This window comes from Panthera leo, chromosome C1, assembly GCF_018350215.1.
Source record: "Panthera leo isolate Ple1 chromosome C1, P.leo_Ple1_pat1.1, whole genome shotgun sequence".
NCBI classification, from domain to species: Eukaryota; Metazoa; Chordata; class Mammalia; order Carnivora; family Felidae; genus Panthera; species Panthera leo.
The window spans coordinates 27,484,349-27,497,085 of record NC_056686.1 but is presented as its reverse complement, the minus strand read 5'-3'; the positions used below and the strand labels follow the sequence as shown (position 1 = coordinate 27,497,085).

Sequence of the window (12,737 nt, the reverse complement as noted above, 5' to 3'; positions counted from 1 at the left end):
ACATTAATGGTGGGTAATGCACTAACCTCTTGACAATGCTAACAGTGCAGTTAATACGGATTATGAAAGGACAATGATATGGTTGCAATACACTAATATATAACACTTTGTTATTTTGGCATTTAGATAACTTGAGATAAATAGATGCTCATTTTCAAAGCAGGAAGAACTTTCCTTTTAATGTTTTATTACATTGACACTCTCTCTCTCCCCTGGGTACTGAATGGCAAAGAATGAATGATTACTGGAGCAAGCAGAATGCACTGAGGTATTCTAACTGATTCAGGGAACTGAAAGATGTTCAGTGAACACTGAAACAGTTCAATGTTTCATTCAAACCAGAAGCTGGAAAATTATCTACAACAGTCAAAATCTTAAAATACAAACAAAACAAAACAAACTATTTCTGACTATGTAAGATTTAACACTTACAAATGGAATTTATACTACTCATTCTAATTAGAGAATATCTAATTTTTCTTCTTGCCTAAATAATAAAAAACTAAATACAGTGGAGTCACATCTTTTTATTTTTTATTTTTTACGTAATCTCTATACCCAACGTGGGACTCGAACTCACAACTTCAAGATCAAGAGTTACAAGTTCAACTAAGTGAGCCAGGTGCCCCCCAGTGGAGTCACATGTTACATGAGGATTAAGTTCTAAGTTATGAACAAGGCAAGAATTTTATACAATCAAAATTACTCGTGAAAAATACCTTCAATCGCTAATAAAGTACACTGTCAATAGGTTTGCATATAAAACTATAAATGTATATTTAAATGTACATAGAAATGTACATTTAGATAAAGATGAATTACACACAAATTTTAGAACACTATTAAATTTTTTCTTTTTCTTTCCAGAAGACCTTATAGAGATGAATTTATGTTAGTAAAATATACATAGGATGCAACACCACTGTACAAATTTTAGCTCTAAATAAAATAGGCAAGATCAGTGATCAACTGTATAATGTACATGAAATAATGGAAGTTCCAATTCTAAAATAACACATGAAACAGGCTAGCTAGCCCCATATCCATAAAGTTTCAAAGGAATAAGATATTCTATCATTTCAGAAAAATAAGGAGGTCATTATATTAGAATATATAAAAATAATGACTCCAGTTCTGCCCTAACAATGTTTTTGGAATAAGTTTCCTACTTTTAACAGTATTATAGAAGCATTTTCCCATGAGATACTCTTACACTTTTAGCTAGCAATGCAAAGTATTAATAAAATATTAGCTGGTATCAATATTAATTTCATTACTCGCCATTTCTTTCATTCAAACAATTATCTAAGATGTAATGGTAATGAATTTAATGTAACATTTCATAATCTATATTTTTACAGATGATGTTACACGAACAGACTTTAAACATTTTTTCAATAAAAGTTTGTTATATTCATGCATTTTATACTTAAGTTGTTCCAAATACTAATTAATTCACCTTTTATCTCTTTGGTGAATTTTACCCGATGAGAATCAGTCAGAGGTCTTGGTTGCTCATCAATATTATGAATGTCAAGAACTTCACACATGAATTGAATTACAGGTTGTGCTTTGTAGAAGGCAGTGGCAGAAACTAAGAAAAACACAAATGGTACAAATTAATGTTTCTGTAAAAAAATTCAGAAATTTGTTCTCAGTTTCCGTGATAATTAACTAATTATAAAGTTATAATTATCCTTTATGCATACTTATGTATATAAAAAAGCATTTCTGAATCAAGCAGTTTCAATTTGATGGCTGTCTGACTAGGAGACAGGCATAAGAACAGAAAAGCCAAGTCCTATAGTTTTTATTATTTTTCTTCATGGGTAACTGAATAAAACCTTTCTCTGCTACATGTATAGAAATATTCTGGGTATGAGACAAGGTCTGTAAGGGGACACATGCCAGAGCTCCTTAGCAGAGTAAAAGGTTAGGTATTCTTTTTTTTTTTTTAACTTTTATCAGGTTATTTTTTTTAATGTTTATTTTTGAGAGAGTGAGAGACAGAGCATGAGTGGGAGAGGGGCTGAGAGCAAGGGAGACACAGAATCTGAAGCAGGCTCCAGGCTGAGCTATCAGCACAGAGCCTGATGCAGGACTTGGACCCAAGAACCACGAGATCATGACTTGAGCTGAAGTCGTACGCTTAACCGACTGAGCCACACATACGCTCCTAAACAAAGCTTTCTGTGCCACCCTGGCCTGTTTATTCTAGTGAAAGCTTTTCCTGTCTTACACAGATTTGAGAAGACAGTGTTATTAAATGATACTGGTACTAATCCAAATTACAGGAAGTAATAAGTAAAGAGCATTTGCCCGATGTGATCTAGCTACAGTTGGTAGTTTACTAACAGTCAACCAGCATGACTTCTTAATCTTGGGCTTCAGAACTAGAAGAGCTTCACCAATAGTTAGTACATCACCATCACTCATTTCTTTTCTTTTTTAATGTTTTATTTAAAAAAATGTTTTTACTGTTTATTTATTTTTGAGAGACAGAGACAGAGCACGAGCAGGGGAGGAGCAGAGAGAGAGGGAGACACAGAATCCGAAACAGGCTCCAGGCTCTGAGCTGTCAGCACAGAGCCTGACACGGGGCTCGAACTCACAAACTGTGAGATCATGACCTGAGCCAAAGCTGGACGCTCAACCAATTGAGCCACCCAGGCACCCCAAGAATTTCCTTAATTTGATAAAAATTATCTACCAAAAACCTATGGCAAATTCAGGGGCACTTGGGCTCAGTCAGTTAAGCATCCGACTCCTGATTTTGGCTCAGGTCATGATCCCAGGGTCCTGGGATGGAGCTCTGCCTCAGGCTCCTCACTGAATATGGAGCCTGCCCAGGATTTATTTATCTACCTCTCTCTTTTTTTTTCTTTATCTCTCTCTCTCTCCCTTCCTTCCTCTCTTTCTCTCTCTCTCCCCCCCCATCCTACCTCCCTCCAACTGCTCTGCTCCCCTGCTCACGCTCACTTTCTTTCTCTAATTTTTAAAAATTCATATTAAAAAACATCTATGGTAAATTCAACTTCATTTACTAGGAAGTTCTAGCTAGCACAGTATTGCAAGTTAGAGAAATAACGGGTAAAAAGACTAGAAAGGGAAAAAATTATTCACAGTATGACTACACAGAAAACCCAATAAAATCTACAGATAAATTATGGAATTAATGAGAGTTCAGCAAGGTTGCTAGACTTAAGATCAATATATGAAAAGAAATTATTCTTCTACATTGGCAACCAAATTAAAATGTAATTTAGCAAAATACATGTTAAAATTACAACAAAAAACAGTAGGACTTGGGATGAAACCCAAACAAAATATGTATAAGATCTAGAGAAGTAGGGGCGCCTGAGTGGCTCAGTCAGTTAAGCGTCCGACTTCAGCTCAGGCCATGATCTCATTCATGAGTTTGAGCCCCGCGTCAGGCTCTGTGCAGACAGCTCAGAGCCTGGAGCCTGCTTTGGATTCTGTGTCTCATTCTCTCTCTGTCTCTCAAAAATAAAAAATAAAAATGTAAAAACAAAAAAAGGTCTAGAGAAGTAAAGGGTATCTTTACTATTGAAAGAAACTACAGAAGATCTAAATAAATGGAGTAATATACCCTATTTGTATAAATTATTCCCATATTAATCTGCAAATTCAGAGTAATTTCAATCAAAATACCTATCACCTGGACCTCTGGAAATTAAGAAACTAATCCTGAAACTAACACAAAAGGGCAATAAAACAAGAATATTTATTAAAAAAAATTTTTTTTTTTCAGAGAGAGAGTATGCAAGCAGGGGTGAGGAGCAGAAGGAGAGAGAGGCTCAAGCAGGCTCCATGCTCAGTACAGAACCCAATGAGGGGCTGAATCCCACAACTCTGGGATCATGACCTGAGCTGAAATCAAGAGTCAGATGCTTAACACACTGAGCCACCCAGGTGACCTTAGCCAAGACAATTTTTAAGTCTAAGGTCTGCCCTATCATTTATCAAGATTTGTTATAATCTTATTCAAGTCGAGAGACTATGGGGATAGACACACAACCAGCAGAACAGATTTGAACGCCTACCTCACACAATATACAAAAACAAATTACTATGCAGAGAATAAATATGAAAAAAAAAACATTTAGAAGAAAATATAGAATATCTTTTTTAAAAAATGTTTTATTTTGGGTGGGGGGAACAGAGAAACAGGGAGAGAAAGAATCCCAAATAGACTCTGTGCTGTCAATGTGGAGCCCAACAAGGGGCTCGATCTCATGAACTCTGAGATCATGATCTGAGCCGAAACCCACAGTCAGATGCTTTATCCAGTGAGCCCCTCAGGCACCCCTAGAATATCTTTATAATCTTGGTGGTAAGGAAGAATTTCTTAACAAGATATAAAAACTATAAACTATTGAAATCATAAGAATTTCTCTCTCTCTCTCTCTCTCTCTTGAGCACAAGCAGGGGAGAGTGGCACAGGGAGAGAGAATCTTAAGTGGGCTCCATGCTCAGTGCGGAGTCCAACATGAGGCTCAATCCCATGACCCTAGCATCATGACCTGAGCTGAAATTAAGAGTCAGATGCTCAACCAACACACCCATAAGAATTTCTTAAAATATGTAAACTATAAACCATTAAAACTATAAGGGGGAAAAAAAAAAAAAACTATGGAAGAAAACTGTAAGAAATGCACCTATAAACAAAGCAAAACAACAAAAACCACCCAAAACAGCAGCAAAATGAGGCTATAGATTGGTAGAGGACATGTGTAACACCTATAACAAATAATCAGTATTTAAAAAAAAATTTTTTTTAATGTTTATTTTTGTTGAAGGAGAGAGAGAGAGCATGAGTGGGGGAGGAACAGAAAGAGAGAGGGAGACACAGAATTCGAAGCAGGCTCCAGGCTCTGAGCCATTAAGCACAGAGCCTGATGTGGGGCTCGAACCCACAAACCGTGAGATCATGACCTGAGCCGAAGCCGGATGCTCAACCGACTGAACCACCCAGGCACCCCACAAATAATTAGTATTGAAATATGTAATGAGTTCCTATAATCAAGATACAACAATAAATGTGGCAAATGACATGAGCTAGCATTACATAAAAGAGAAATCTAAATGTTGAAACCCATAAATTTTCATGATTTTATGTGTAATTAAGGAAATACATATAACAATATTGAGCTATCATTTTACACCAGTCAAGATGGGCAAAGAATTTTAAGACCTGTAACACAAGCTGACAACAAGCCAATGGAAGAATGAATGCTCTCATGCAGACTGGAGGGATTCTGATACAATGACGAGAGCAAATAGTAATGTATAGTAAGTTTGAAGATATGCTTACTTTTCCATCCAGCAGTTCCACTATGTTGAAATACATACTCTAGAGAAATTCCCTATATGCCAGAGGAGGCATGAGTAAGAATGCTTATTGTAGCATTGTTTTTAATAGTAAAACCAAAATATCCATCAACAGATGGATAAATCTGGAGTGTGTGCACATAATTAAAATGGACTAGCCAGGTATTAGAATTCAGATCAATAAAATTAGAAATCAAGTACAGATATTATTGAGAGGACTTTGGTGGAAAATGAGATATTATCTACTACTTAGATTGCCAGTATCTAGATATATATAATCTACAACTAAGGAAAAAAAATCACCAAAAGAGACTATGTCTAGAATACCAGTAGGATAGTCTTCCAATTCATCAACATTCATCTCCAAATTTATTAAGGACATTTAAATTTCAGTAAGGTTTTGTAATACACTCTACAACTCTAATGTATCTTTATATAGATTGATAAATGATAAATTTTTTTTTGCTGATAGAAATACATCCTTTAATTCCTGTCACTGATTATTTGTTGCACATTGATTTTTCCAAGCTATGTTTATTTTCTTCTTTTCATGCATAGCAGTGTTTGAATAATAAAACAAGGACAAGGTTTAAAATAAAATAGACATAGACTTTGATCCTAGGTCCAACATTTACTGATTATGATTTCTCTGAATTTCTATTTGTTCAGTTGTAAATTTAGAATACCTACTACTCATAGCATTAGTGTGGGGATTCAATGCAAAGTACCTACTTGTACGCAGACCATAAGAGGAACTCAACAGAGCTTCTTTTTTCATTTCTTTTAAAAATGTTTATTCATTGAGAGAGAGAGAGGGAGAGGGAGAAGGAGAAAGAGGGAAAGAGCGTGTGGGGGGAGGGGCAAAGAGCTAGAGACACAGAATCTGAAGCAGGCTCCAGGCTCCGAGCTGTCAGCACAGAGCCCAATGTCGGATCAAACCCACAAACCGTGAGATCAAGACCTGAGCTGAAGTCCATCACTCAACAGACTGAGCCACCCAGGCATCCCTCTTTTTTCATTTCTGAAGAACTGTTCATTCATGTCATTTGTTCACTGATCTAGTGAGGTCTTAATTCTAGGCAAAATCACTTTGTTAATGTAAACTAACTCCTTAAAGAGGTCTTATAGGAGAATGTTCCATTAAGAAGGAATTAGAATTTTTTAAAAATGTTTACTTATTTTTTTGAGAGAGAGAGAGAGAGTGCGGGGAGGGGAGGGGCAGAGAGAGAGGGAGACACAGAATGTGAAGCAGGCTCCAGGCTCTGAGCTGTCAGCACAGAGCCCTACGCAGGGCTAGAACTCACCAACCAGGAAGTCATGACCTGAGCCGAAGCTGGATGCTTAATGGACTGAGCCACCCAGGTGCCCTTAGAATTTTTTTTTTTCAGAAGGGGGGGGGGGGAGAGATGGGGGGGGAAGAGAGAGAGAGAGAGAGAGAGAGAGACTCTGACTGCACACATGCATCAGAAGAGGAGGGGCAAAGGACCCAAAGTGGGCTCTGCATTGTCAGCAGACAGCCCCATATGCAGGGCTGGAACTAAGGAATAATGAGATGATGACCTGAGCCAAAGTCGGACCCTTAATGGTCTAAGCCACTCAGGTGCCCCAAGAAGGGGTTAGAATTCTTAAGTTTGCTTTTCACTATGTCAAAAGACATGGCAGAAAATAACAGATAAGACAAAAGAAAGAAGTGCTTGCCATATTTAAAATAACTATGACTATGAAATAAGTCCAGGTCCAAATGAATAGTATAAAATAGAACAGTAAATAACATTGGAAGCTCGTAATCACAATTATACCTTAATGTACACATACTACCTCCTGAGAGGTTACATGGTATGGATGTTATCTGCTTCAGTTTTATAGGCTTACTCCCATGGCTCTGAAAGTATGAGAACAGAGATTAAGACTACTTATTACACAATGAATGTCTTTTTATGGTTATAATCAGTGAGCACTTTAGAGGCCATGTTAAATATCCTTGAAAATCCTATTATCACCTGGCAAGATATTATTAACATAGCATCCAGGAGATATTGATAGATTAAAGAATTGTTTAGATTGTTTAGAATTGTTTAGATTGTTAAAGATTTTTCTATTTTTAATATAAAATATCACATATTTAGTAAAGTATATAAAATATGAATATTACTGAGAGTATTATACAATAAATATATACAGAACCAGCACTGGATCAACAACTAAATATTGCCAGTATCTTAGCAACCTCTTTCTTAGCCCCTTCCCAATCCTAACTTCCTCTCTCTCCTTCAAAGGTAATCAAAAACCTGGCTCATGGTAATCACTTCCTTTTCTTTAAATACACAACATAAGTACAGATTCAAAAACAGTTTAGTTTTCCTGGTTCTTGAACTTTATATAACTGGAAACATAAAGCATGTAATCCTTTTGAGACTGTTGCTAAGGATGGTCTCTAGCTCATATATATTAAATGTAAGTAGTTTCTTCATTTTCACTGCACTAACACTCTGGTAAAAAAATACAGTTACCTATTCTAATGTTGGACATTTGTGTTGGCATTTTCCTTTGGTTACTGTAAGGTTATGAAAATTCCTATAGTTGGTCTTATTGATGCACATACACATATAAATTTCTCTGGTAGAAAAGGCTCCATCTAAAAGTAGAATTGCTGAGTCATGAAGGATCTGTATCTCTAATTTTCCTAGATAATGCCAACTCTTCCAAAATGGTTTTAACAACTGACCTTCTCATGAGCAATGTATAAGTCATTTTTGTGCTAATTTCTCACTGTTAGTACTGTCAGACTTGAATTTTAGCCTTTCTGGTGGGTTATGTAGGAATACTTTACTTTTAGAAAAGGATTTTCAGGCTTACATATAATAAAATGCATTTTAAGTGTAAAGTTCAATGATTTTGACAAATGTATATATCTATGCTACTACAACCCCAATTAAGAAGGAAAATTTCTATCACCCCAGAAAGTACTTTCCTGCCTCTATGTAATTAGTTTCTCCCACATCTGCCCTCGGCAAACACTTATAGTATTCTTTCACAATAGATTAACTGGTTATAAAATTTCATATAAATGTAATTATACTGTATATACCATTTTGAGTTTGTTCTTTTGCACATTTTAATTGAGATTCATTCATACTGCTGTATAAATTAATAGTTCTTTTTAATTGCTGGGTAGTATTTCCTTGTATGAATAGATCAAAATTTGTTTCTCCATTCACCTGTTCTTGGATATTTGGGTTATTTCCTGTTTCTAGTTATTATGAATAAACAAATATACGCACATAAATCTTTGTATGACCTCTTTTTTCTTTTGTCTTGGGGAAAGGCCTAGGAATAAAATTGGTGGGTCATAAAGCCAGAAAATGTTTAACTTTAAAATATGCCAAAATATTTTTCAAAGTGGTTGTACAATTTACACCTACCATTTCCAGTTGCTTCACACCGTGACACTGGTATTGACAGTCTTTTTTTTTTTTAATGGTGGAATTTTTAAAGTTTTTATTTATTTTGACAGACAGAGAGAGAGAGAGAGACAGACAGACAGACAGGCAGGCAGGCAGAGAGAGAATCCCAAACAGGCTCCATGCTGTCAGTACAGAGCCTGATGTGGGGCTGAAACGCACAAACCATGAGATCATGACCTTAGTCAGATGCTTAAACCAACTGAGTTACCCAGGTGCCCTAGTATTGCCAGTCATTTTAATTTAGCCCATACAGTGGGTGTGAAGTAATTACCTCATTATGGTTATTTGCCTTTCTCAGATGAGCAATGATGTTTAGCATCTTTTCAAGTGTTTACTTGCCATTCACATACATCTTTTATGAAGTGTCTGCTTTTGACCACATTTTAAAAATTGTCTGGTATAAGTTTTTAATATTCTGGACACAAGTCTTTTATTTAGATAGATGTTTTGCAAATAGTTTCTCCCAGCAGTGCCTACTTTTTCATCTTAAGTGTTTTGAAAAGAGGGTTTTCATTCAGATGAAGTTTCCAGTATATTAAAAAATGTTTTGGGGTGCCTGGGTGGCTCAGTCGCTTAAGTGTCCAATTCTTAATTTCGGCTCAGGTAACGATCTTTCGGTTCGTGGGATGGAGCCCCACGTCAGGATATATGCTGATAACATGGAGCCTGCCTGGGATTTTGTCTCCCTTGCTCTGCCCCTCCCCTGCTCACGATCTCTCTCTCAAAATAAATAAACTGAAAAAATCGATCTTTCACTCCAAGGACATGAATATTTTTCCTGTTTTCTTAGAAATTTCCCAGTTTTAGCTTTGTGGATTAATTTTTGAGTATGGTGTGAAGTAGGGGTTATGTTTATTTTTTTCATACACATATCCAGTTGTTCTGGCATCACTCATTAAGACTATCCTTTCGGGGAACCTGGCTGGTTCAGTTGGTTGAACACCGACTCTTGATTTTGGCTCAGGTCATGACTCCAGGGTTTGGGATCGAGCCCTGCATCCAGCTCTGTGCTGAGCATGGAGCCTGCTTAAGATTCTCTCTTCCCACATCGTGCTCACTTTCTCTCTAAAATAAAGTATTAAAAAAAAATACTACCTTTTTCTCACTGAATTATATTGGCTCCTCTGTCAAATATCAATCAACCACATGAGTGGGTCTCTTTCTGTAGCTATTCTAATTGCTTCTCAGCCTGTGATTAAGATCAAGTATCTTAAGAAAAAAAATAAAGATCAAGTATCTTAATATCTGTAGGTTTTCTGTAACTTGATTAACAGGTCTACCTTCACCCCAATATCACACTGTATTGATTACTATGGTTTTGTAGCCTATCTTTAAAACCAGGTAGTATGGGGTGCCTGGTTGGTTAAGCATCCGACTCTTGATTTTGGCTCAGGTCATGATCTCACAATTGCTGAGATTGAGCCCCGATGTGGACTCAGTGCTGACAGTGGCAGAGCCTGCCTGGGATTCTCTCTCCTTCTCTGCTCTCTCCTGCCAGTGCACTCTTTCTCTCAAAATAAATAAATAAACTTTAAAAATATAAAAACTAAAAAAAATTTAAACACCCTAAAACTAGGTAGTATAAATCTTCCCACTTTGTTTTTCTTTGAAATGTTTTTGGCTATTTTAGGTTCTTTGTATTCCCATATAAATCTTTTTTTTTTTTTTTTTTTTTTTTAATTTTTTTTTTCAACGTTTTTTATTTATTTTTGGGACAGAGAGAGACAGAGCATGAACGCGGGAGGGGCAGAGAGAGAGGGAGACACAGAATCGGAAACAGGCTCCAGGCTCCGAGCCATCAGCCCAGAGCCTGACGCGGGGCTCGAACTCACGGACCGCGAGATCGTGACCTGGCTGAAGTCGGGCGCTTAACCGACTGCGCCACCCAGGCGCCCTGTATTCCCATATAAATCTTAAGACAGCTTGTCAACTTATATTAAAAAAAAATCCTGATGAGATTTTCATTAGGATTGTGTTGAGTCTATAGGTCAATTTGGGGAGAACGGACAGCTTAACCATTTTAGTGTTCTGGTCCAAGAACATGGTATCTTTATATCTTTCTTGGGAAGTCTTTGTAGCTTTCATTATACAGGACTTGCACATCTTTCTTTAAATCTATTTTTTTTTATTATTAATGGTATTTTTTCTTAATTGTTGAATGCTAGTATTATTTCTTGTTATACTGCTTGTATTGATTTTTGTCTATGCTACTAGTATACTGTGTCCTTGCTAAATTCATCTATTAATTCTAGTAGGTTTGTGTGTTTTTTTTTTTTGGTAGATTCATTAGGATTTTTTATGTAGAGAATAACAGGTCTTCTGCAAACAGGGAGAATTTTATTTCTTCCCTTACAACATTATGTCTTTATTTTTCTTGCCTCGGTGCATTGGTTTGCACTGCCAGCACCATGCTGAATCAAGCAGTGAAAAGCAAGTATCCTTGCCTTGATTTTGGAGTAAAAGCTTTTAATCTTTTTTTACCCTTTAGTATGAAGATGATGCCTCTTATGTTTTCTAGACGCTTTTATCAAGCTGAAAAAGTTTCCTTTTATTGCTAGTTTATTGTAAATTTTTATCATGAGAACGTTAGAATGTGTCCAATGATTTTTCTGTTTGTTGGGAGGATTATACTGTTTTTGTCAAGTGTTGGTATCACAGGTATACTAGCCTCATAAAGTTGGAAAGTCTTTCCTCCTCTATTTCCTGAATTAGTTAAAGACTGGTACTATTTTTTCCTTAAATGTTAGATAAAATTCACCAGTAAAATCACTGGAATTTTCAGGGGATTATGAATTGAATTTAATAGATACAGAGCTATTCAGATTGTTCTTCAGAGTAAATTTCTGTAAAGTCATGTTAAATTACCAAATTAACTGGTATAAAGTTCATAACGTTTCCTTATTAACCTTTCAATTCTAAAGGACCTTTAGTGAGACCCTCTTTCATTCTGATACTGGTAATCTGTTTTTTTCTATTTTTCTAAATCGGTTTAGTCTTGCTAGGAGTTTTTAATTTCATTAAAAGAACCAACTTTTGGGTTCACTCATTTTCTGCACTGTTTTCTATTTAATTAATATTTGCTCTGATCTTTATTATTTTTTACCTTCTTTTAATTTGGATTTGTTCTTTAGCTTAGGACAGAAACTTTGTGTGATACCCAGCCTGCAAGATGTCCCTAATAAGTCTTGCCTTATAGAATTCACAACTTTGTATAAGTCTTTCCTACAATGAATATAACTGTGTAACTAACAGGATATTATGAAAATGGCAAAATGTAGCTTTCAATACTAGGCCTTAATGTCATTACAGCTTCTACCTTGCTCTATCATGGATTACTTGCTCCAGAGAAAGTCAGCCACAATACTGTGAGAAAACTTAACCAGACCTCTTGAGCGGTCCATGTGGCAAGAAACCAGGCCTTCATCACAAACTTGTTACCAACTGAGTTTTATAGCTGTAAAGCAAGACTTAATCATCCCTGTAAACATATTAAGTACCTACTATATCAAGAACTCTTATGGGTTGAAATTTAGAGATAATCCAGACAAAGACTCTGCCTTTTAAGAACAAATTCTGGGTTATGATGCTCATTTCATTCCTTCCCCAACCCCCAAACTCCGTTATAACTATGGTAAGGAATTATAAAAGGGGGGGAGGGGTGCCTGGGTGGCTCAGTCTGTTGAGCGTCTGACTCTTGATTTTGGCTCAGGTCATGATCACAGGGTCATGGGATCCAGCCCTGCATTAGGCTCCATGAACATGGAGCCGTTTAAGATGATCTCCCTCTCCCACTCTTCATCTCCCAGACTTATGCTCTCTCTCTAAAAAACCAAAAACATAATCTTAGAAAGAGGGGAGAACAGAAAACAGGAAATCCATCAACACTTCAGAAGACGAAAAGCAAGAAGTGCCAGGTGGCTC

The 12,737-nt window shown here is 36.4% G+C and overlaps 1 protein-coding gene across 1 annotated transcript in view; it reads right to left on the bottom strand.

The window, feature by feature from the left end:
• The window catches only part of LOC122228785 (protein argonaute-3), a 114,879-nt gene that overhangs the window by 41,948 nt on the left and 60,194 nt on the right, over positions 1–12,737 (bottom strand). Inside the window, exon 6 of the mRNA XM_042954119.1 lies at positions 1,460–1,594. Coding sequence (XP_042810053.1) covers positions 1,460–1,594 — 135 coding nt within the window. The remainder of the gene's footprint in view (positions 1–1,459; positions 1,595–12,737) is intronic.